The sequence below is a fragment of the Eretmochelys imbricata genome, chromosome 18 (genome assembly GCF_965152235.1).
Source record: "Eretmochelys imbricata isolate rEreImb1 chromosome 18, rEreImb1.hap1, whole genome shotgun sequence".
NCBI classification, from domain to species: domain Eukaryota; kingdom Metazoa; phylum Chordata; order Testudines; family Cheloniidae; genus Eretmochelys; species Eretmochelys imbricata.
Window position 1 is genome coordinate 10,810,460 of NC_135589.1, and position 26,068 is coordinate 10,836,527.

General features: G+C 44.1%; 1 protein-coding gene across 1 annotated transcript; it reads left to right on the forward strand.

Annotated features, from left to right (window-relative positions):
• The first annotated feature begins 444 nt into the window (after positions 1 to 444).
• On the forward strand, positions 445 to 25,606 carry LRRC38 (leucine rich repeat containing 38). Its single transcript, XM_077837494.1, has 2 exons — positions 445 to 1,069; positions 25,356 to 25,606. The coding sequence occupies exons 1-2, from the start codon at positions 445 to 447 to the stop codon at positions 25,604 to 25,606; spliced, it is 876 nt and encodes a 291-aa protein (XP_077693620.1).
• Positions 25,607 to 26,068: the final 462 nt, after the last annotated feature.

A 26,068-nucleotide genomic window follows, 5' to 3' on the forward strand; every position in this document is an offset into this window, starting at 1 on the left:
TAGTTAACCATGAACTGGTTACCGGTTAACTGCTGCTCACAGAGTCACAGGAGAAGGTCTGATTTCCATTTTGCTAGAATAAGCAGCAAATACACAGACAGGCTCCCTGCTTCCTTTAACCTGCAAAAACAGGGGAGTCCTTCAAAGCTCATCCATCCGCTCAGTCATCTCTCTCTTCCCTACACTCTACAGCATTCTAAATCCCTGATAGTGTAAATCCTCACATTTGCTTCCCTCGCTCTCTCCCTCAATCACACACACTCTCTCTCCCCCTCCTCCCTAGTCGGCTGCTATCTGATCTGTGATGATATGTGATCTCTTGGATACACACACACACACACGCGCACACACACACACAAAAAAACCACCAGGCATTGCTACCCAGCTGAGCAAAATGTCTTTCTCCTAGCAGCGTTGCTCATCATAGCTTTCAAATCCTTGACGATGTGGCCATGCTTTCCCCTCTGCCTTCTACTTTCTCTCTGTTTCTGCCTGCTCTTCTTACCCTTGGGGCATCTTTGCCCTGCTCTCTGTAGCTGTATGGACTCCCACACTATAGACTGCAGGGATCAAGGACTCCCCAGTGTTCCTAATCTGTTTCCACTGGATGTACGGAAACTTCTCATAGCTGACAACAACATTCAGGCTATACCAGCTGATTTCTTTATATTTTATGGAGATCTAGTCTACTTGGACTTCAGGAATAACTCAATCACCTCCTTAGAAGAGGGAACTTTCAGCAGTTCCACCAAACTGGTGTTTTTAGACCTAAGCTACAATAATTTAACGCAGCTTGATGCTGGGATCTTCAAGTCGGCAGAGAAGCTGATAAAATTAAGCCTTGGGAACAATAACCTAGTGGATGTGGACGAGGCTGCTTTTGAGAACCTGGAACAGCTCCAAGTGTTAGAACTGAATGACAATAACTTGCAGAGCCTCAACGTGGCTGCCCTGGAAGCACTTCCATCCCTTCGGACTATACGTCTAGAGGGCAACCCATGGGTCTGTGACTGTGACTTTGCCAACCTCTTCAGCTGGATACAAGAGAATGCATCCAAGCTTCAGAAAGGTAAAGCTAAATGACTTGCAAGGCAGCTTGTGTGTGTGTGTGCTTGGTCAGCTTGTCCATCTGGGTGTATTGCCTGCAGTGATCCAACCTGTGAATTCTGGTCCTACCACAATTACACATTTGAACCAGTGAGTCCCTTAAAATGAAGCTGGCTTCCTTTAGTAACAACATCCCCTCCCAGTAAATGGGATATTTTGGTCCTGAGACTAAACCTATCCAGGTTGAGAAGGAGCCTTTTCAAATAGGGTAACCCAGCACTGATTCTCTTCCAGGCTTTGGTTTCTATTAAGTAAATAAATAGATTTCCCTTAATAAGCCCTTTGAATGGCTGAATATGTGTGCCAGCACATGGGGGAACCTTATTTTACCCTGCCTAGATTTTCTATGAAGCAGCATAGGATAATTCAGACCCTGCATCCCATTTTATACACTGTGGTTGTTGACCCTTTCCTGGAATTAGTTGCTTTTGATTGCCTGCATTGGGATCTCCAGTTCCAGCTTGGTTGTTGCTGGTTTTCATACAAATAACATAGCTTTTAATTTTGGAAGCCAATTTACATGAGAGCTCAAGCTACAAAATTTGGAACGGCATCCGGGTTTGGATCTGGACCACTTCAAATGGCAAAGCACTTGGTTCTGGGGTTTTGGATGGTTATTTTTCAGATGTGTATTGAAATAATATTAAAGCAGCCATGTGCAGGATCCAGACTCTCCCTGCCCAAAGCTCCTCTTAATCTTACCAGCCTTAGCTGGAGATCAACCACAGTTCATGGTTGCCAACAAGCACCGGGTCATATACTCATGCCACTGAGCCCCCAAGATGCACGTGAAAGACAAACTGCTAGGAGCATAGGCGCTAACAGTGTGACTGAGGGTCCACAAAGTAGCACCCCTAATGAGGTCACTGCTGCCTAGTCTGCTTCTGAGCAGGACTGTGTTTGACTGGGAAGGGGGGCGGGGGCGGGATGATAAAAGGCTGAGGCTTGAAAGCCAGGGAGAATGGGAGGAGGTGGAGAAAGAGGGAGAATCCATTCTGTAAAGAGCATCTCTGTGTATTTCATGGAGTGTCAGAGGCAGAGGGAGGAAAACACAGAGTGAGCCAAGAAAATGATTTCAGAAGCTTTTTCCCTCCTCTTTGTCACCAGAGAGGCTGTCATCATGTATGTGAGCTCTCCCTGTGCTCGTGACCTTGGGTGGCATTTTTGATACATTAATCTTGTGTGCCCTAGCTGCTCAAGGATGTCATGGAATCAGTTTCTATTAGATTTCAGAGTAACAGCCGTGTTAGTCTGTCTTCGCAAAAAGAAAAGGAGTACTTGTGGCACCTTAGAGACTAACCAATTTATTTGAGCATGAGCTTTCGAAAGCTCATGCTCAAATAAATTGGTTAGTCTCTAAGGTGCCACAAGTACTCCTTTTCTTTTTGTTCCTATTAGAGATGAATGAAGTGATTTGGGGAGACAAAGGGTTGATCTCCCCACCCCTGGCAGGCGTGAGCTGAATCTTGACCTACGTCCCCCACGATGCCTGGGCCACCTTTAGTCTGTCTCTGAGCTGAGTGTTGGCCCACCTCTCCGGCAGTATCTGAGCCAAACCCTGACCCATCTCTTCCCCAGATCCAAGCCAAACCTTCATCCATCTGCCCCTCTGTGTCCCAACAGAACCTTCACCCATTTCCCCCAACTCCTTGTCTGAATGACATTTACATTTTCTTTTGCTTTAACCTTTAACTGAGCATACGCTGTGATCAGTTTCCCCCCACCTCCTTATCTGAGCCAGCATTATCCCTCATTTCCATCATCCCCCCCAACCCAACCTGATCTGTTCCACCTTAAAAATATTCAAATAATATGACCCTCCCTTCCCCAATCTGCCTCCCTTCCCAGCATACCTTCTGCCACTCCACTTTCACCTTCCCATTGCTCTTATGCCTGTTCCTAAGTTTACCTGTGTTTCTTTGGCCTAGAAATCCCAGAGATCAAGTTTTCTTACAGGATTCCCCATGCTTCCCGTGGTCAGTGAGGCTAGAAACACTTTGTCACCATGTTTTGTTTCAGCCATTTTCAACCCTAGATAAACCCAAGAATATTTATATATTTATTCTGAGCTCCAGAAGGAGGTGAGAGGAAAACCACTTGGAAGTCTCTGGGTAAAGATAAAAGAGGTAAATAACAGGGGTAACATCATGATAGGGGTCTACTCTAGACTGCCAAATCAGGAAGAGGAGGTGGATGAGGCATTTCTGAACAAATAACAGAGATATCCAAAACACAAGACTTGGAAGTAATGTGGAACTTTAGCTATCCAAACATCTGTTGGAAAAGTAATACAGTAAAATACAGTTTCCAGTAAGATGTTGGAATGTGTTGGGGACAGTTTTTTTGTTTCAGAAAGCGGAGGAAGTAACCAAGGGGCAGCCATTTTAGACTTGATTCTGACCAGCAGGGAGGACTTGGTAGCGAATCTGAAGGTGGAAGGAATTTTGGGTGACAGTGATCATGAAATAATAAATTTCATTATTCTAAGGAAAGGAAGGAGTAAAATCATCAGAATAAGGATAATGGACGTTGGAAAAGAAGACTTTAACAAACTAAGAGAACTGCGAGGTAAGATTCCCCTGGGAAGAAAATCTAAGGGAAAACAGACTTCAGGAGACCTGGCAGTCTCTCAAGGAGTTGATATTAAAGGCAAAACTGCCAACTATTCCAATGTGAAGGAAAGATAGGAAGAATAGTAAAAGAATATGGCTCCATCTTTAATGGTCTGTAAATCAAGAAGGAATTCTACAAAAAGTGGAAACATGGACAAATTGCTAGGGAGGAGTACAAAAGAACAGCACAAGCGTGTAGGGACAAAATTAGAAAGGCTAAGGCACAAAGTGAGACATAAGGGACATAAAAGACACTAAGAAGAGGTTCTGTAAATACATTAGGAGCAAGAGAAAGACAAAGGAAAGTATAGGTCCTCTACTTAATGGGGAAGAAAAGCTAATGACATCAAGAGGGCTGAGGTATTTAATGCCTATTTTGCTTCAATTTTCACTAAAATGGTAAATTGTGACCAGATTCTTAACATAATTAATATTAACAACAAGGGGGAAGGAACAAAGCCAAAATAGGGAAAGAACAGATTAAAGAATAAGGGCTTGGCTATACTTGCAAGTTAGAGAGCATTAAAGCAGCCCCGGGCGCCCTAACTCCCGACCCGTTCACACTGGCAAGGCACTTATAGCTCCTGGACTCTGCAGCTGGAGCGCTCCTGGTAATCCACCTCCACGAGAAGCATAACGCTTGCTGCGCCCCAGCTGAAATGCCCGGGTGTCAGTGTGAACGAGGTGTTGCATTACTGCCCTGTGATCGGCCTCTGGAAACGTCCCATAATCCCCTTAAGTCAAGTGGCCGTGCTTGTCATTGTTTTGAACTCGGTTGTAGCAATGCGGATAGGCCCTTTCAAAGCTCCGTTTCTGACAGCCGGCTGCTTATCTGCTCCGGGACAAAGCAACCATTCCTGTGGACTGCTGCTTGCTGTGAGTGCGTAAAAGAGAGGGGGGGGGGGTCTGCTGCTGTCTGAACTTACAAGACAGCATGCTGACACACTCTCAGTCCCCCCAAAACCAACTCTCTCTCCCCACACACAGCACACTCCCTGTCACACTCCCCCCTCTCCCCCCCGACATTTGAAAAGCACGTTGCAGCCACTTGAACGCTACCACAATGCACTGCTCTCTGTGGTGTTGCAAGAGCTGCCAACGTGGCCACGCCAGTGGGCTTGAATCTGACAGCGCGAACACACTGCAGCGCTTTCCCTGCTGCGCTCTCTGAGGGCTGGTTTAGCTCACAGCTCTCTACATCGGCAAGTGTGGCCATGCCCTAAGTTAGACGTATTCGAGTCAGCAAAGACTGATGAAATTCATCGTAGGGTTCTTCAGGAACTAGCTGAAGCAAGCTTGAAACCATTAGCAACTATCTTTGAGAACTCAGGGACTATGGGTGAGGTCCCAGAGGACTGGAAAAGGGACAAACATAGTATCTATCTTTAAAAAAGGAGAACAAGGAGACCCGGGGAATTATAGACCAGCCAGTTTAATGTCAATATGTGGAAGATACCGGAACGAATGATTAAACAATCAATTTGTAAGCTCCTAGAGAATAATAGGGTTGTAAGAGAATAGCCAGCATGGATTTGTTAAGAACAAATCATGCCAAATCAAGCTAATTTCCTTCTTCAATAGGGTTACTGACCTAGTGGATAAGGGAGAAGCTGGAGATGTGATATATCTTCATTTTGGTAAGGTTTTGGACCACAAATAGAATACGAGTTAACAATGTTATGCAAATGCGAAAAAGGCTAATACCATTCTGGGGTGTATTAACATGAGTGCTGTATGTAAGATCCAGGAAGTAATTGTCTCACTCTTCTTGGCGCTGGTGAGGCCTCAGCTGGAGTACTGTGTCCAATTCTGGGCACCACACTTTAGGAAATGAGGACAAATCACTCTTCTCTGGACTCTCTTCAACAAAAATGATAAAAGGTTTAGAAAATCTGTCCTATGAGGAAAGGCACATTTAGTCTTGAGAAAAGACAACTGAGGGGGACCTGATAACAGTCTTCAAATATGTTAAGGGCTGTTATAAAGAGGACAGTGATCGATTGTTCTCCAAATCTGCTGAAAGTAGGACAAGAAGTAATGGACTTAATCTACAGCAAGGAAGTTTTAGGTTAGATATTAGGAAAAACTTTCTAATTATAAGGGCAGTTAAGCGCTGGAATAGGCTTCCGAGGAAGCTGGTGGACTACCCATCACTGGAAGTTTTTAAGAACAGGTTGGTCAAACACCTGTCAGGGATGGTCTAGGTTTACTTGGTCCTGCCTGAGCACAGGGAGCGGGACTTAATAACTTCTCAAGGTCCCTTCCAGTCCTACATTTCTATGATTCCATGATTCATGAATCAACAGAGCAGAGGAGCTCACCAACTTACCGAAAAAAATTCACTAAACTTTTTCAAGCTTTCAGAAGATTTAGTTTTATTTGACTTTGGGGCAAAGGTTTGGGCAGGTTCTTATTTTATCTGAAATGGTCTCCCTGTCCCTATATCCCAATCCTGTGAACACCTGCTTAGCTTGCCTGACAGGGCAGTGCCATTGACTTCACTGGGACAGTTCACATGAGTGAATTTAAGTACATACATTCAGAAGGGGTTGGAGCCCTAGTTCACATTGCCTCATCGAAGCTACTGCTGTTAAAAGTACAGGCTGTCTATTTCATTAAACGTAGGAAAGTATTACTCAAGGAGGTGAGGGCAAAACCAAGCCACAAAGGGCAAGATTTTCTTTACTATACTTTAAAATCATTGGGCCCCCTCCCCCCAGTCTGCTCCAGGTCCCACCCCTTCCCCCAAGACCCCACCTCTTCCTGCCCAGTTCCGCCTTCTCCCCCGAGTGCGCCCTGTCCCCGCTTCACCCTCTGCCCACCAGCACCTCTTGCATGCCGCTAAACAGCTGATCGCGAGGGGCAGGAGGTGCTGGGAGGGCGGGGGAAGAGTTGATCGGTGGGGCCACCGGTGGAAGGGAGGCGCCATGGGGGAGGGGAGAAGCTGGCTGCCTGTGGGTGCTAGGCACCCAATCATTTTTTTCCGTGGATGCTCCAGCCCTGGAGCACCCAGAGAGTCAGTGTCTATGCAAACAGCAATCCACCTGGACATTTGGCAGTCAGACGAACTGAATTCCCTGATGTGCTGCTGCAAGTCTGGAGTCACAGAGGCGTGTGTTCTTGCTGTCAGCACATCAAGATAAGTAGGGCAGCCAGCATTATGCCGGGAAACAGTTTAGAAAGGAAAGACAGGGACAAATTGTGCAGGTTTCAAGATAAAGGTCTGAATTCAGCACCACACTTTTCCTTTTCCATATTTAGAGCAATTCCAGTGCTTGAATATCACAGCACATGTTAATGGGGAAAGCTGAGATGTGGGGAACTGGCTGGTGACTATCTCCACTTGAAATCGTTTAGGTATATGGCGGCATTAACAACACAGATTGTCAAGGGACCGAGCTGTAAAATTATTGAGCCTGGGAATCTCATGTGCCTTTCCTTCACCAATACTGAGTTCCTGTTTAAAAAGAAAAGAAAAGGAAAACATCCCCTCCTGAAATATAGGTGGAAATTTAATGGGGGGAGGGACTGATTCATCAGTGCCCTGTGCCTATTTGCACCAGCTATAATGCCCCATCCATTTCAGTGGACATCCTTGGCAGGCTCAAAGCTGGTTCAGGGCATAAGGGTGGATTGGAGTAGGAGAAAGCATGTCAGAAGAGGTACACTCCTGCTATTCTGTGGCTGCTATAACAACCGTAGGGGAATCCCTAACCTGCACTAGGGAACTGAACTGGGGCCCAGGACTGCAGCTTTCGGATACTGCTGTGAAATATGGCCCCTGTAAGGATCAGAGATAGGTGGAAAGAAACAGAAACTAAGTGGCTGGGGGAGAGAAACTTCAGGATACAGTCAGACGCTGTAAATTACTCTTGATCGTGAGCTTAAAAAGAGACTGTTGAAAATGCAGTTTAATGTGCCCTGCCTCTCCAGTATAGCAGAGAATGACACAAACTGGAACTGTGTATCAAGTCCACCAACTACCCCATCCCTGAAATTTGGGCATTTCCTTAAAATGGGATCCTGATCCAAAAAGTGCCTTGGGTTTGGACATAGCAAAATAGACACCCAGCTGATGAAGTTCAACCTCTGGTTGATGAGGTTTGAAAAAAATTCAAACCACCCTGCAGTGTAGCCCATCTGAATAGAAATTCCATTCTGCTGCAGCAGATAAGGGCCAAACCCCAGAACAATTCATCCGAAACATCCTTCTTCCCCCTACACTCCAAATATTTGGGTAAATCGGTGGCCTGGATATGAACCACAGTTCAACCCCTGACGTTTTGCAAAACCTGCATCCGTTGTGTCTGATTTCTAATTAGCAGGGCAATGACGGGAAAAGGCCTCTAAAGTTACTTTTTCTGCTGCTCTGTCTTTGACGGTTTGACCAGAAAGTCTCTTCCCAGTTATGCTGCTCCTGCCTATCTGGCTCTGTTGTGTCGCACAAACATCTGCCATTTGATTCCTTTTACAGATCTCAGTTTTATGCACCCAACCTTTCTTTCTAAATAAAGCATTACTCAGCAAAAAGTGCTTCTTCTCGCACCCTCAATTACAGGCAGGCTTGTGGCAGGAGCTGTATAAAATGTTCTATGCTCAAAACAAATGGCTGCTGATCACTTTACCAGTTTTATGGAAGGCAAGTACTTTCTTTTAAATGTACAATGTTGAATTTTTATCACAATCCAGAACAAAGGGCAATTTTTACCCATCTAAATGGTTCCAGCTTTAGTGAAGGCTGAACTTGTGCAATGCATCAAGCTGTCAGAAGAAATGAAGGTCAGTGTAATAATATTTTGATTGTATAGCTGCTTTTATCTGAAAGGATCCAAAAAGTGCGGTCCAAACTATGGAGGACATTCAACCTGATGTATAAATCTTGTGCAGGCTCTCTGCACGGAGGGTGAATATCATTGTACATACATATGGCACCATTGCATTGCAGCAACCAGGTAGATGACGGGTGCACAGAATGCTAAGAATAGTGAGGGAGAAAACCAGGGCAAATATCTGCTCTTAAGATATCTTCCATCAGATCTGTAGAGTCTATGCAGAGAAGACAGGGTCTCTTTCATTAAAGGTCTCATTTGGATCAAGGGCTAAGCTGGCTTTGCCAGGATTTGACCCTGTTGTCTGAGGGAGTCAAGGGAAGTGCACATTTGAGGCCTATACCATTATGGCATTCCCTCGGCTTCATTCTATTGACTCCATAACACATTTCATTTTTTGCTTGCTGGGTTTGATTGACAAGGTCCAGATTCACCGGAGTGGAAACTTTAAAAGGGAAGGAGCTCACATGGGCTCCTTTAAGGAACCTTTTAGAAGTAGGGTAAGAAATGTGCTATTAAAAAAGCAAGAACGAATGCAGGGCATTTGGAGGGTTGGTGTGAATAACTTTCAGAGGCCTATTCAAACCATCCAAGTCTGTTGGGTATGCAGGGCTGGTCTAGGGAGATCTTGGAACGATTGGATGAAATCATGACCCAACTGAAGTCAAAGCAAATTTTGCCCTTGACTTCTGTAAGGCCAGGATTTCGTCCACAGTCTCATGAGATTTAAGGTATTTGCTGCTTCATGTAGAGCTAGCAATGCCATGAAAATGCAACCCTGCTGTTCCTGCTATCGGTAAAAACCTTCCTATATCTCCAGACTTCATCTGCTCTCTCTCTCAGGTCTGGTCTCAGCTGAAAAGACCTAAACTTCTTAATTTCACTCTTCCAATGTATTATTTACTACTGCAAGCCCTGATGCGGCAATTTGCTGCTTGCAGATGTTCCGTGAACTGCAGGATTGGGGCCTAACTCTGCCATTTCATCATTTAAACCCATAAAGCCTTTTGGGCACACAGCTTGGAAGAAAAATTAAAGGCTGTAAAAGGACCCCATTGAGTCTCCCCACTTGCATGCAAAAGGTGGGTTCCGATGAAATGCAAGTCCTGAAGGGAATTCAAGTAGCCTGGGGTGCCCATATTTAATTAAGTGCTTTATAACGGTCTCTATTGCTATTTTATACCTTGCATGGACATGCCTTGGGTAGCCGTGAGCGTGACCTTGTTTACTAATGGCTAATGCATTTTTAACATGACTTTTAATTAGAGTTTAAATAGTCCTTGAAGTGTGACTGCGGTGTCTCCTTTCTGTCATCTTGCCCTCTTTTTTTTTTTTTTTTTTTTTTTTTTTTTCCTGTCAGCGTCTTAGGAAAAAGTCTTTTCAGGAAGGGTGAGGAAGCTGGTGAGCTGCATTGGTCTTGCAAAGAGCAGCCACTGTGCCACTAAAACTAGCATCAATAGTACGGGCATTCTCATCCTGTTGCTATTTAATGCGTATCCCACTTAAAGTCCCTCCTACACTTTATGGGAACAAAAGGCTTTATGGTCTTATTTGCTAAAATGCTGCAGCTGTGGAACTATGTGAAAGATTTGCACCAATTTAAGCAGAAGGTAGAGACTGTGAATGGCTACTATCAAAACAATATGGTCTGGTATAATCCCTGTGATTCACCACCTCCTTTTCTGGGGTAAGACGTCTACTGTGTTGGCCACTCACAGACTCGCTAACCGATTTTCAGTGGTTATAAATGTAGGAAATCAACGGTGCCAACAGAGGGAGCCCTAGTGCAGATAGGGAACTGGTTTTCACTGTTGCACTATTTACCACTGCTTTGAACGTGGTTAGATGACACGGTGGTTTAAATGACAATGCCGTCTACACTTGTGCTTCTATCAATGGTCTCCTCAGTGGGAGAGCAACAGAGGGAGATTGCCCATCTAAGCTTAGTAGAGACACAGCCACATCTCCTGTGCTGAAGTAACAATGGAATCATAGCTCTCTGGTTCCCTTTGAAAATTGTTGGAAGGGACCCCACTGGTGGCAGGAAATCGCACGTGAAAATACAAAGGCCCTGGCCTGAGCCATGTCATTCTCTTGTTTGCCAGGCATTCTTTTGATCAGCTGTTGCTCCGTTGTGTGCACAGGAGTCACGTATGACCTGAGGAGAGCCAAAGGGCAGTGGCTTCGTATCGCAGCTGACGTACACCCTGCTGTGGTACTGCCATGAGCAGTTTTGTCGTCAGCTACCGCCCCAATATAGATCGCTTAGAGATGAGCTGTGCAACAGAACTGGGAAGAAGGCTAAGAAGGAACAAGGGAGTAGGAGAAAATGAGAGCCGTGATACACAGGAGGTGGAGATGAGATTATGGGCAAGTTTTCCGGAGTGAGGAAGCGGAGGTTGAATTGAATGTAGTAACAGGAAACCAACGTGGGATTCCAGGGGTGGAGCAATGTGGTTGGAGCAATGGAAAAGAATAACTTTAGTAACGGTGGGTTTTTTGTAGAATGGAGTGGGGAGAGATCAGAGGGAAAGGTTACAATGGATGGGAGTCAAGAGATGACCAAGTCATGGTATGTAACCTAAAACACTATGCTTCAGTTTATCTGCACTCCTGATGTAGGTTCTTGCTGCCAGCAGCCAAATCCTGGCCACATTGACATCCGTAGCCCTAATGGACTCGATGAAAATGGTAAATGTTAATTTCAAAAGTTGCCCTATATGTAAAGTTTTATTTAAATTTTTAGCCAGGTGGAAAGTCAGTGAAACTACTGAATTTTTTGTCACTCGTATCTTCCTGCCAGTAGCACCTGTACCTATTTATCTGCTGTACACACAAGGCTGCCTTTACACTGCGTGCTATTATAGAATTAGATCAAGCTTCCACCGAAAAGGCAGGAGACTACAGTCCATTTCCATAGCACAGTGTTTCATTGGGTATCAATGCATATACTAACACATCAGTAAATTAGTACATAATATCCAAGGCCAGGAATGGAATTAAAAGTTCCGAGACATCTCACATTCAGCAGCTTTTAGTCTATTCATGCAGAATCCCCTAACAGAAATAAGTTTCCTCCACAAGCGCCGTGCACTGGTTTTTATCTATACACTGAATTCTGCTCAGTTGCAGTTAAATGATCTGTCACTGGCTTCTTTTGTTGTGTTCCTCATTTCTGAGGATTTTCAGGAGAATAATGGTCATTCCTATTTTGCAAATTCACTCTGGCCAAAAGTTTCGGGCTAAATCTACATTTAGGATCCAAAACAAATAGTCCGATTTTCAAAGGTGATGAGCAGCCAGCTCTAGCTGAAGGTAAACTGAAGTCAGTGGGAATTGTGGGCACTCACCTCCTTTAAAAAAAGTACGCTATTTATAGGTCCCTAAACGTGGAATTAGGTGCCCAACCTTAGACGCCCAGCTTTGAATTTTTTTTGCCTTTCTTTTTTGGTAGCCGTAGGCAGGAGCTGAGTGGCAGTTCAAATCTCTTCAGAGCAGAAGTCTCTCTCAGTGCTTATTAATACAGCTAAGACATTAGTGACAGTGTTAAAGTAGAAGAAAGAGATATGTAACTAGAGGCAAAATACAATATAAGGAATAAAATGCCACATTTAAACATTTCAAGGCTTTGTAACCTCAGTAACATCAGCGAACAGCTACAATTTTACCCAAAATGACAAATATCAATTTTACTTTTTTTCTAGAAAAGCTGCTATGGAATATTCAAATGCTCTTGCAATAATCTTCAGTAACTCACTCATGCAGATTAAAATAGAGTTGAGGAAAATATTTGCAGTAAGCAATAATTGTAGTCCCTCTTTCTGCTGGCTAATTGCCTGCTGACATAGGTTGGTTTTTACAAATTTATCAATTATTCAATGGATAGTTTACATGTAATATTAACTAAGGCAACAGAAAGTTTCTGGTATTAGGGAGTTATAATTATTAGTAGAAGAAGTAGTAAATATTTATATTATGGTAGCACCCAAAGGGCCCAACTGGGATTCGTGTAGGGTGCTGTATAAAGAAAAGAGGCAATCCCAGCCCAAAAGGGAAAACAGACTAAAGCAATGGTATTGCAATACTAATGGGTTTCAAAATATTCCTTATAAAAGGTATAACTAATACAAATACTTCCCATAACATCCTAAGTATTAGGAATAACCAAGGACACAGCATGTACTTGGAAGGTCCTTTAAAGCAGAGTCAAGTTAACCTGAGGCCAGTTGTGCTATTTGCTGCTTATCTTGAACCAGAGGAACATAAATCCAAATCAGAAGTTACCGTACAATATAACAGGTTTCAGAGTAGCAGCCGTGTTAGTCTGTATTCGCGAAAAGAAAAGGAGTATTTGTGGCACCTTAGAGACTAACCAATTTATTTGAGCATAAGCTTTCGTAAGCTGAGCTGTAGCTCATGAAAGCTTATGCTCAAATAAATTGGTTAGTCTCTAAGGTGCCACAAGTACTCCTTTTCTTTTTGCGTACAATATAACATCACTCATTGCAGATGTCTGGGGAAATATTCACCTCAGATCCCAGAGCAGGTGATTTCAAAGCAATCAGTGGGCCAACTGGTGTGTAGCTAGAAACTTGTTTGGCTAACCAGCCCCAGTGACAAACATGATTGAATCATGGATATCGAGTGTTGCAGATTTTCTACACAGCTTACATGTATCTGGGTGTTTTGTGTGCTGTTAGGATCGGGTAGGACGGCAGGGTCACATCTCTTTGGGTGGCACGATATTCTACTGGAGCTGTTTTTAAAAAAGAGAAACAATATTTTGCTGAGACTTTCTTCCATTTTTCATCCCTCCCAAAATATGGGGGGATATAGATCCATTTTCCAGATTGTATCCATTTTCAAAGCACTTAAGCAGATGCATAGTCCTCCTGCCCCCCTCCACATTTAGGTAGGAATTAGCTGCAGTGTGAGCAGATTGTCAGGGCGTTACCCCATTGGAGGCAAAACAACCAGCAAGACTCCTTAACACTTCCCCCGCTGTCGTGTGACAATAGTAAAGCATCCCTGAGTCCCATTCTTTGAACACTGAACAAGGAACTTTATTAAAATAAGTACAGCTTCTGCCTAGACCAGGGGTAGGCAACCTATGGCACGCGAGCTGATTTTCAGGGGCACTCACCTGGCCACCAGTCTGGGGGGGCTCTGCATTTTAATTTAATTTTAAATGAAGCTTCTTAAACATTTTAAACCTTATTTGCTTTACTTACAACAATACTTTAGTTATATATTATAGACTTATAGAAAGAGCCCTTTTAAAAACGTTAAAATGTATTACTGGCACGCGAAACCTTAAATTAGAGTGAATAAATGAAGACTCAGCACACCACTTCTGAAAGGTTGCCGATCCCTGGCCTAGACCCTTCCCTCAGCACTATCCTTCCTCACTTTCTGCTATTTAAAGAAACAGTACATATATCCTGACGTGCCTCAAAACACACCTCCTTTCAAAATATGGTTCTAGAGTTCCATCAGTCCCAAGCTTCCCACTTTATTTACACTGTCAGCTTTTTAAGACACAGACCCCAACCTTGTTGTCATGTGTACATAAAGGCCCGAGTGCAATGCCCAGCTACTGCCTAGTGCCTGATCTCTGCCTGGGGTTCCCATAATAACAAGAATGAGAAACAATAGATTGCTTGCAACATGAATACATCTGTCTCTGCAAATGAAACACCAGAAAGATACAGAACGTACGACCTTGTCCTTGGGACAGCTGGAGTTTAAAAGATAAAGGGTGACCCTGACCAAAATAATGTACGTGACATATTTATAACACTTGTTATTTCATTTACAGATTTGTGTTTGGTATGAAGAAGCGGCTCTTCTGAACACTGGGTGGGAGCAAGTTGATTTATATAACGGTCATCTTTATTAGCTCCAGCTAATTTTTCAACTTCAAACTTCCACAGCCCCCATGAGACACCTTTTATGGGAAAGCCTGGTAGAATTTTAAAAGGGGTGAAATCAACAGGGTTCTATAGAAGTTACTCTCAAAACTATAGAAATTAACAGTGAATGAGATCTTCTCTCCAGTAATTTTAACCATTTTATGGACTTGTGTAGGAGGTGGCTGGGTGTTCAGGATCTTGATCACAATCCTGAAAGTTGCCAGTTCAGATCTCACTCATTTTCCCACTGGATCCCCATCTCCAGTGCGATTGGACATAGTGCTGGCCACAACCCTCCCATGTGTGCCACTGGCCATGAAAACTGGTGTGCCTTTGTCACATGAGCCAATGGCACGGGGGGACCTTACCTTGTAGAATTGTGTAGCCAGGGTAGAATTCGCTATTAAACTGAATAGGACGGTTCAAAAACCTCTAGAAAAGGTAACATTTCTATTACATCCTATAGAACTTTTCTTTAAGGGACTGTGGACTTATAGAAAGAAACTGTTCAACTGCTAGGCTTTTCCATTTTTGCCCATTAACTGAGGTTTTATCTCCAAGGGGCTGGATAACTTGGGTGCCTGTTCTTGGACCAAAATCTAGTGCTGCACTAATAAAATCACTAAAATCTTGGACAGGCCAGCATCTGAGATTGGTGACTGTGTAGTCTATTGATGTACCTGACTATGGGCTTATTATTCGTGTCAAGCAGCAAAACATAAATGGGACCTGTTCTTGGTCAGGTTTTAGATGTTGCAGTGGGGCAAGTTCTCTAGGGCTCCGGAGCACAAATGATGCTCTGTTGAGCATCTCTGCACACATTTTGCCCACTTCTGTACAGTTTGTCTTCTAGCAAGGTTGTTACAATTTGTTAGGAGACTCAAAAGGATTTTTATTACTCACCAGAGAAGATCCTATCTCCCATCTGGTGATGGAAAGACCTAGTCTAAACGATCCGCATGTAAAACTGAAGCTTCATATTATGCAAGCACATAAGTAATGCGAGCTGTGCATGTCTTGATCTTCTGTTTTCTAATGTCCTATGTTCAGACCTCTCTGTTGCACCAGGAATCACGCATAGGAAACAGTGCAGTCGAGGTGTTTGGGCTTGAACTGTGGCTCTAAGTCATATGCCGTGGTGGGGACGGTGTGCAGACACACCATACCAATAGCCTCTCCAGTGCCTCCTAGAAAGCATGACCGCAGCACCACCCTTTGACCTGAGTGACTCTACTGGCTGTTTCAGGAGGCAACCCTTCCCCAATCACTTTGGGGAACCTAGGAGAGTCCTCAGGGCAGATTTGTCCTGGTGTCTACACAGGTGCAGGTACAGAAGGGAGTCAGCTTGCCACCTTCCACATTCAGAGGGTGAAGCATCTGATATAGGCCGGGGAAGCCCTAACTTGGATCCCTGTTGTAATGACCCCTGTCTTCAACCATTGCAACAGGAGTGAAGAATCACAGGGGCTCGGGTCTATGCTGACCACGCCCGTCTCTCTTTGAGCCCGCCCACACCATGCTTCGCATGCAGGGAGATGGGAGAAGCACAGAGCTGGTGGAGGTGACTGTATTGTGGGAGGCTGCTGCACTCAGGGGGAATTCATCGGGGGCACAAACAAATAGCTCCTCATGCTGTCGCCCCCCCACCTCCTTTGCACACCCATGTAGGGCCAGGCACAGCCAGCCCTACCCGGTGGTGCACGGCTTCTCTTTCCTTCCTTTCGCTCTGTGCTTGCATTCCAGTCAATGTGCTGAAATTCCCACTGAGTTAATTTTTTAGGCCTTCAGAATGGTGACTGTATCTTCAGACATGTTTGCGTGGTGTGTCCCCAATCCTGATTGGAGCTCTGGGCTCTGTGGTTAAACAAATTTTAAACATGATGATTAAATAAAAGGTGTGGGGTGCATAAGGATTTGGAACTTTTTTTAGACAATCCTTTTGTCACTTAAATGTGTGCGAATCCCAGGGGCTGCAGTAACAAGCTGTTGAAAATAAGCACTGCAAAGTGTCCTGGTCTTGTATTTATGCCTTTGCTCGAGTGGCTTAGTAGGTGTTAATACCTGTGCGACCCATTGCTGGAAAGTATCTCAGTGTTTCTCTGTTATCATGGTATAATAGATCGGTAAGGGTTAAATCATCCCTGCTGATTTTCACCGCAGAGAGGAAGAAAGAAGCAATAAATCATAGACAAATGGACAATAGATCTGTCAGAAGATGAGGAGCGGAGCTTAAATGTCATCATTCTTCTGTCCCTCTGGCCCAGGCGGGTGGAGAGGATACGGACTAGGTGGGGAAGCCACTCTGTGCAGCAGCCTCCCTGCCGGGAAATAACCATTGTTATTAATGCTGACCACTTTGCAGCAAGCTGTCTTGCCCTTCCTTCCTTCACAGAACCCCCAGGATCACTTGTGGGAGGCAGTTCCATGTAGAGAGGAGACAGACCAGTGGATTTAAGATCCACCACGTGGATCTGTTGCTAGATGGGAGATAGGGCCTCTTCTGGAACGCAGAACATCCGTCCTTCCGGTATAGTGGACTCAAGTTTCATGATGATGAAGACGACTCACATTTAAATCGCGTGAAGGGTGTGACACCAAGCTATGAAAGGCAAGAAAGGAATTGTTATGGTCCCCGCATCTTACTAAATTCATCATGTGTTGCCCAGGTATATAGAACTTCCAATCAGCAATCAATAGATATGATGCAATTTGTATTGGAGTAGTTTTCAACCTGTGGTCCGCAGACCCACTATGTACAAGATTTCCAAAGGCGTCTGCACCTCCATTCAAAATTTTTTAGGGGCTCGCAAATGAAAATGTTGAAAACCCACTGGTGTACTGCATTATCTTGGACTCCACGCATCCCTTGGGGAGGAGAAGCACCCTGCGCAACTGGAGATGTTGCTATTATTATCACTCCTGTTAGAAATGAAGGACCTGATCCAAAGCCTCTTGAAGTCAACAGGAAAACTCCCGTACTTTAATGGGCTTTGGAACAGCCTCACAAAGTTAATTCACCAATTTGAATGGAACAATACATGGTTTCTCTCTCTCCCAACCCCACCGACTCCAGCTCCCAATGAGTAATGCAGTCATGTTAGGTTATTCCCAAAAGAGCTTTAGCAGCCTGTTTTTTTCCCCCCTCCTGGTCTCACCCAGAGGAAGGCACATACACAGTGCGGGTGAGCCACAGCTGGGAGCTAGCAAGGCCTCTTTTGTCTCAGGTCGAGCTTTGCCCGTGGCATCTATTAGTTTCCATGACTAAGAACTCTGTGAAAACTCCGGGCTAAATTAGATGTTGGAGTGTGTGAGAATAAAACAAGTAGAAAATTCCAATCTAATCTGGTTTGTTTGAGAGTTTGACCTAGATTCCAGGACCCACAGCTACACAAAGAGGAGCACTTTGTGTGTGTGTGTGTGTGTGTGTTTCATTTTATAATCAGGCTTTCCATCACTGCAGCACACTCTAGTTCACACACAGCAGGAAATATTCCCCCCGGGCTCAGTACGATACAAACTCTCTTTGATTTGGATGCTTTACATCCTGATGTAAGGTGAAGACAGGGAATGTCACATGGGGAAAGGAACAGAGCTGACATATTCCCTGTGGGCTCAGTCCTACTCCCACTGAAGTCAACAGTAAAACTACTATTGACATCAGTTGTGCAGGATTGGGCCCCAGTCTTTCCCGGTACCACACAAAGAAAATCTGCCTTGTAGATACGAGATGCACCACCATGCTGAGTTATTCCCAGGCTCCAGGAGGTGATGCACCTAGGAACAATGTTTCTTTCTCCTGTTTCTCTCAATTTCTTTTTCTCTCAAGAAAATACAGTGTATATCTTGGCTCCAATACGCCTGTGCATGGGGGTTGCTTTGTGCCACTCCAGCTAGGGTGACCAGATAGCAACTGTGAAAAATTGGGACAGGGGGTGGGGGGTAATAGGCGCCTATATAAGAAAAAGTCCTCCAAAAACAGGACTGTCCCTATAAAAACTGGACATCTGGTCACCCTAACTCCAGCACACAACACAGCCCTAATGCTGGTGGATCCAGACCGTGAAGGATTCCCCCTGTATAGAGACTGCTACATGCCAGGTTAGGGGGAGCAACCAGGATGTACTTATGCCAGGCTGATCTCTGGTTGCTGGAACAGCGCCTCCGAGAACAGTATAAATTAAGCTGTTCTAAGCTAAATTGAGAACCAGGTCAGTACCCCCTCTGGAGCCCAGGATTAGTGGGCACAAGGGTGGCTTAAAGTCACCTTCTGCACCCCTCCTCTAGACTTATGCTGACTACAACTCAGATGTACCAGAAAATAGGAGTTTTCTTTATTATACAGGGATGAGCTTTCGTGGGCTAAAATCCACTTCATCAGATGCATGTAGTGGAAAATACAGTAGGAAGAGAGATACACAGAGAACATGAAAAAATGGGTGTTGCCATACCCACTATAATGACACTAAGGTGCCACAAGGACTCCTCGTTCTTTTTGCTGATACAGACTAACACGGCTGCCCCTCTGAAACCTCTTTATTATAGCGCCACTTACCATAACACTGTATCTCCAGGCCCCTATTTTTTTGCCTGTTTGCTCTGTGTTACTATAATTGGAAAGGAAAGCTTTCACTCTGTTTTCTGCATGCTGTCCCCTTAAATGGATTGGAGTTCCCTTGCCTACTGTACGGGATAGCTGCTGGTTTGAATTTTAGTCCAGAGGGCAGGACTGTGTTCTGTCTCTACTTGGAGATTTTAGTGCTGTTCTTTCTTTCATTTTTTCTTTTGTTCTTTGTCTGAAATAAATGTTGTCTGTGTCAGGGCATGACAGAAAGGCGTGCTGGCAACAAACAGGAGTCAATATTCATGGACTCCAGTAGCTACTGTTGTAATCGAGGCTGAGAAATACATGCCTTGAATTTTGTGTATGGGAAAACTTAGCCGTTTGGAACTAGTTTCTCTGAATGGTATTTGACATGCTAACTGCAGCTATGGAGGCTGATAGATAGTCAGCCCAAACTAGAACATCGGATCTGACCACCTAGCTGTGCATCCCAACTTTATGATTTTCCTAGGTGTGTGCATATGCTAAGAATTATAATTACAACAACATTCATTTCATGGCACCAGAGATAATGCTCTTGATAAGGCTGTATCTGTAAAATGAAAACAGGAAAAGCAGGCTTACACATTTCAAAATAACATACTCTTAACAAGTTTTGACCTAAGAGGTCATATCTGGCCTTGACTCTCACCACTGTTTTCAGTGGGATTGCAAAGATGTTAGATTGTATGCTCCTTGGGGCAGGGACTTTGACTTTTATTCCATTTTTGTACCATGTCTAGCACATTGAGACCCTGATTCTGATTTGGGGCCTCTGGGCACTTCTGGAATACCACTAATAATATCAGTAAGTCAGTGCAGAATTGTATTCCATGGATGAAATTCACCCCTGTGCAGAGCCCCAGCACAAAGCTCGTCAGTTACTTAAATTGCATTTAAGTCCAGTGGAAGTTAAGAGGTGCATAGACCTGGTCCTTGTGTAATACCGACAAACCCCAATCATCAGCGGGTGGGATTGAACCTGGGACCTCGAGAGCTTATGTATGAGCCTCTACTGCATGAGCTAAAAGCCATGTGCCTCTTAGCTTCAGCTGTAGCAGACTCCAATTCCTAGAGGGCTAAGTGTACTAGAGGGGGACAGAGCACCACACCAAGCAAGCACGGGTTACACTTGCCCTCTGAATTTGGGGTGAGTTTCAGCCTCAGTGAATATTCACGCACTTGAGCTAAACAATGGGCTGCTCACGAGTGTTCACACTAGTAAAGCCCAAAGGCTCAGAAAGGCTCATAACCATATTCAAACTGAAATTCGCTTTCACATTTGACTATTTGCAGATTCTCTCCCCTCTTCCGCCCTTCCCCTATTTTCTCAGCTGTACTTAACTGAAACCTTCCTATGTCCCCTTTTAGCAGACTTTTCTGTCACAGCATGGTGCTGATCTCCTCCCCATAGCAAACATCTTCCTGTTAATTCTAATTTGCAATATGTTACCCTGATTCGCTTCTGGCTGCTCCCTAATTATGTTCCAACGTGTTTTAACCGTTAAGATATAATTAGTGTTTGAGAAGCAAAGAGCAACTAGATTTCATTATTTCTAGTGTACAAATTGTATTAAATAAATCAAAAGGAAACTGGATGGCTCTGGGGAATTGCTTACATAGCCTTTGCTGTCTTGGTCCCTGTTTCAACTCTAGTCTATGTAAAAAGTATCCATACGTTTTTACAATTTTGATGGGCTGTGTGTGATGAGTTGATGGTCTCAGGCCAATAACTCAGAAGTAACTCCAGTATCTGGGAGCAGTAGTTGGGGAGCTCCTGCTAATTTTAACAGCAGAAGGGGAGCTATGCTTCCCACCCTGCTGCTCTCCATTACTTTAACCCTCTGCAGTCCCAGCAGAGAGGCCCAGGAGTAAAGGTCAGTCCTGCAAATTGAGGGCACTGAGCACCCTGCAAGATGACATCCTCATAAACGGATGCAGAGACTGAATGGTTAAAACTGAGGGAATCATGGAAAAAGAATATCTGTGAATATTAATTCAAATTAAAAAGTGAATTGTGATTCAGCCACATGCCAGGAACCAGAGCTTCCCTCAGAACTTGGGGGAATGTACTCAACTTTTGGCTAACCAAGAGTTTCGATCAGGTAGGGCTCAGAGAACCAGTGTGTGAATGGAGCCGCAGTTTAGGGATCGTACATGCTGCTCTGCTCTGAAAATGGTCCCATTTTGGCAGGATAATTTAATGGAATCAGGACGGACTTTCGATTTGCAATGAAATGCATAATGGCTCAAACTCCTAGCCTTCCAAATGGTTCGCCACTGATTTGCTACAGCACCCATTATGAGCTTGCAGTGCTGTTCAAAGAAGTTCTCTTTCAGCACTCTCCAACACCCCGTTTCATTTCTGAAAGTTTCTTTCTCTCCCTTTGTTATTTCCTGGCCATATCACCTTATGATTCGTGACTTGATTCTTTTGACCCAGTGTGACGCATCAGCCAAGAAATTTTAAAAGACAGGATTTTTCTCAAAGGTTCAGATGATGAAAGCCTGATTTTCCAGCACAGTTTGCCAGCCAGGTCCTTTTATGTTACAAAATGTGATTGTAGCAGCCTGACATGAAGCATTTTTCAGGATACAACCGAACAGCAAAGAAATTTCTCAGAAGCAGAAGGAGAGAAGCGGTCCTTTTGCTTCTGAGAGAATAAAACTGAATTTACAACATATGAGGCCTTCTCTGCAAATTACCTGAGCAGCGGACAATTAATTTCTAGGTGCAAATGTGTGCAAAAGTTTTGCAGGGTTCAGGGCCACTGGCATCTACTTCTCGTCTACCATGATGCACTGGAGGTGGTGTGCTCTTTAAAGCTTGGTGCCTCCGTTTCCCTATATATTAAAAGGGAATAATACATGCCTCACAAGGGTATTAAGGAGTTTAATAATTTAGGGTTAGATTTTCAAAAGCTCTTAAGCAATTTAGGAGCACAAGGCCCTTTGAAAGTCAATGGGAAATGTGGTCCTAAATCACTTACATGCTTTTGAAAATCACAACACTAATATTCATAAAACATATTAAGATGCTTGCATAACATTAAATCTATTTGAGGGTTTTCTAGGTTGGACTTCACTGGCAGACTTTCGAAACAGCTCAGGGCTAGATTTTCAAATGTTCATCGTCCAAAATTGGGGTCTGATTTTCAGTCATGCTCAGAACCCTCTAGGCAGGGGGCACTTTTGAAAATCTGGCCCTGTGTTAGTTAAGCCTCACATAGGTAAATTAGGTTATATAGCAGACTTCTGCTCTTCTCCTTTCCCAGATTTTAGGAAGCCTGTTTGGAGTATACAGGTGCATTGTTTATTCACAATATAGGAAAAAACCTTTCCAGTTCCATTAGAAAAGCTTAAGCAAAAACTTGTGTTGGGCCACGTGTTCTAAATGTGGCCAAATTTTGGCATAGTCTAATCCCCACTGGTAGCTCATTCCATAGCCAGACCTTCTCCACGAATGCCTTGTGTCCAGCTCTCATGTGCTTCATCAGGGACTTCTTTAGCTGCATTGTCCCAGAGAACTAAGTGGCTCTTGCATGGAAATGAGGCTTACATACACGATATTATTGGTAGTAATTATTTTATCCATCTGAGTGCAACTAAAATTCTTATTTGTGACAATCTGGTGAGAAGAATGTAAATCACTAGCTGTGTGTGTAAATGGCGATGGGTTATTTTATAACTGTTCATGGCTTTAACATCTGATAGAATTGAGAGAGAGAGAGAGAGAGAGGTCCTAGGGCTTAGCTTCCCTGGCTAAGACCTCCACGTTTTCTCTTCACCCCGGTTTCTTTCCCAGGGATCTTGGGATGGGAGGGGCTTCTGTTCCTATCTTATTTTGCTTTTTGCCCTTCTTGTTACCACTGAATAAATAACTAGGTTAGACTGTCTATCCCAAGGTCATCATTAAAGGCAATTGCTAGCTAGACCCAGTGCAAAGCTCCAGTGAACAGGCTGTGCACTAGAAAGGTCTGCCTAGGTGCCTGGAGGGTACAGAAAACACCCCTGCAAGCTATGGAGACGCAGTTCCTTCTCTCCTACCTCCTCCAGCTGCCCCTACTAGTCACAGACATTATAATTAAATTGTACCCTCCTCCCACTAGCTGAGTGTGCCGATCCATCACCCTGCCTGCACAAGTTCTAGAGAACATTTATGGATCTGTTTAAATACAGAGCAGCCCCAATTTGCTGAAGATCTCAGAGGACATTTGAAACCTTTGGCTTCCACAGCTTCATAGGATGCTGGCTAGGGATGCAGACAGGATGCTTTCAAAAGCTCCACATAGCCAACCAGTTTGCATGGCTGTCCGGCACACATTTCCACTGCACTCCAGGCTTAGAACATGCAGCTCATGCTCCCGGTAGCAATTCGTCAGGTGGAAACCGCTCAGTATCTTCCTCTGCCACCCAGCCTTGAACATGCAGACTGGTGTCCTCTTTTGCTGACTTGCTTTGGAGAAGCTGGCAGGCAGCTGCATATTGTGCTGTGGGTGAGAGGAACATGGGGCACAGTGAAGATCATAGAACCTCGGGAGGATTAGCCAGGGTTGTGCCGAGAGGCTTAGGAGCCAGAATTTGGTAAACCAGGGTTGTAACATGATAGGGTCAAAAAGACAGTGGAACAATGAGTCTAGGATGGACTTCAGCCTAACCACATCCCAAATGGAGCAACTAACATGTAACAGCTAGGCTGAGTCCAGACTGTCTGTGACATCTAGATCACTAGCTTCAACCGTCCCAATCTGATAGTCATAAACACCCCATGTAGTCCTGTTGTAACAACTCTCCATGTAATTGAAATGAAGTGGGAACTGTGTTCATAGAATAATGAGCAGTACTTCCCCAGAAACACACCTTGAACTGTGAGCACGCAATGATGCAGAGTCAAAACCTGAGAGGCCAGGTGCCTTTCCAGCTATTCTGTGCTCACCAGCAGACAAAGGGAAGAATGTGTCAAATAGACCAGTAGGGGCTCCCTGGCCATTAATACACATTCCTCGTATCTCCCCTTTGCATTCCTATCCTCAGTAGCCAAGTAGATCCATCATGCTAACGACCCCTGAAGAGTTCACTCAGTTTACCCATCAGTCCATCAAAGCACTTTCTTGGCATCATTAGAAATACTCTCTCTAGTCTGCTTGCTCTGCAAGGAGATTACTTTTACTGGTGTCCTCACGGTCTTTATCAAGCTATATTCATAGTCATTTCTGAATTTGGTTTCCTAATTTCATCATAAAGAAAGCAAACTATTAGGCAGCTCTAGGCATTCCTCAATAATGCATGGAGGAATACTATCTTATAACAAAGTGTAAAGGAGAAGGTGAAAGCAGATCACAGAGTTAATCAAGCATCAGTTAAGCCCAATCTGTTATCTTGATCAGAAGGAAAAACATCACTATAGTTTTATCCACAGGAAGCGGGGGTGGAGGGAGGGCAAAGTTCACAACATCAGTACCAAGAGCAGTAGCCCTGTGCATCTTTCTGCACGTCCTTTGGCTTAAAGGAACAATGATCTGTTTCAAACAAGATAATTACAAAGGGTGAAATTTACCCTCATGCAAAGGGCCGCACAAGACCTATGCATTATTCAGACCTCACTTTAGCCCTAAAAATAAAGTGTAATTGGGATTTAGATGGTGCATACCATTGCTCACCCTTTGTGCACAGGGGAATTTTATCCAAAGTAACCTCTTGGTTGGTTTTTGTTGCTGCACACAGGAGGAAAAGGTCCCACAGGAGAATGCACAGGAATTATAGGGTGGTATATGAAAATAATACTATGATGTAGAGTTTGAGGCTTACATTTAAGACTGTGTTTTATTTGTATAGGTGATTGTATCACAAAGAAACATACCCAAAACAGACAGTACTGAAGACTGAAGTCCTGTTGTTATTTACAGAACATGCATGTTGAAAGCTTTCCCACTCTGACTCACTAATATGTCTCAAGCCTGGCCTGAAGGGGTAAAGAGGAGTGCATAACTCAGCCTCCATAGCCCATTCCATCCTTGCCTTCTTTGCTGAGGTCAACACGAATGTTCTATTTTTGGGATGTGGACACTTGTCCAGATACTCCCAAAGCTTATTTTGCACAGGCTGCGTAACAACAGCCATCAGTTGATATCAGCTTTTAGTCATTTCCTTCCTGGACTTGCTGAATACAAACTTAGAAACCTAAAGGTGATCCCCATACAAATCTCCCCAGCTGTCCGGGTCCCAGCTTGAACCAAGTAAACGGTCGGCCAATGCGCTTCTCGTCTCCTCCCTCTTTTATTTTTTTTCTTTGCAGGACTACGTGAACTCCAGTGTTCCCTGCCTGTTGAAAACAGAAGAATCTTTCTGGACGAATTATCTGAGGTCAGCTTCAGTGAATGCAAATTTAGTTTGTCGTTAACGGACCTGTTGATCATCATCTTCTCTGGAGTGGCGGTCTCCATCGCTGCCATTCTCTCAAGCTTCCTCTTGGCGACGCTGGTGCATTGCTTCCAGAGATGCACTCCCAGCAAAGACGACGACGACGAAGAAGACAGTGAGGACTGAACCTTTCCTGTATTTAAATATCCCTCGTTTATAGATTACTTGATCAACAGCCAATGTCAAAGAAGAAGAAGAAAGAAAGAAAAGCAAACCTAGATCTCTTGACACTGGATCTGTTTCTGTGGAGTTCAGTCAAACGTTGCATTTAAACTCAGGGTGGGGCTAGGGGAGGAAGAAAGGGGGAATGAATCCAAAAGAAGTCCCGGTGTTTGAAAAAGATTGTCCTCATGATAGCATATGTACTTAATAGATTGTTCTAATTGCACCCTGAAAAGGGCCCACTATATGTAGCATAGATACAGAGCTTTCAGTTAGAAATACAGAAGCAATTTCATATGGTCTCCTCCCTCTGCCTGGGGAGGAGGACAGTCAGGTAAATGTACCCAACTTCCCAAATTCAATTACATTGGTTCGTAGAGCTGTATAAACCATTATAGGAAGTTTGACATTTTCTTTACACATGGT

Bases quoted from the DNA above. Each gene is read 5' to 3' on its own strand.
- LRRC38 (XM_077837494.1), top strand. From the start codon at position 445: ATGTGGCCATGCTTTCCCCTCTGCCTTCTACTTTCTCTCTGTTTCTGC. The intron at 1,070-25,355 runs GTAAAGCTAAAT...TTTTCTTTGCAG, and splicing joins TGCATCCAAGCTTCAGAAAG to GACTACGTGAACTCCAGTGT.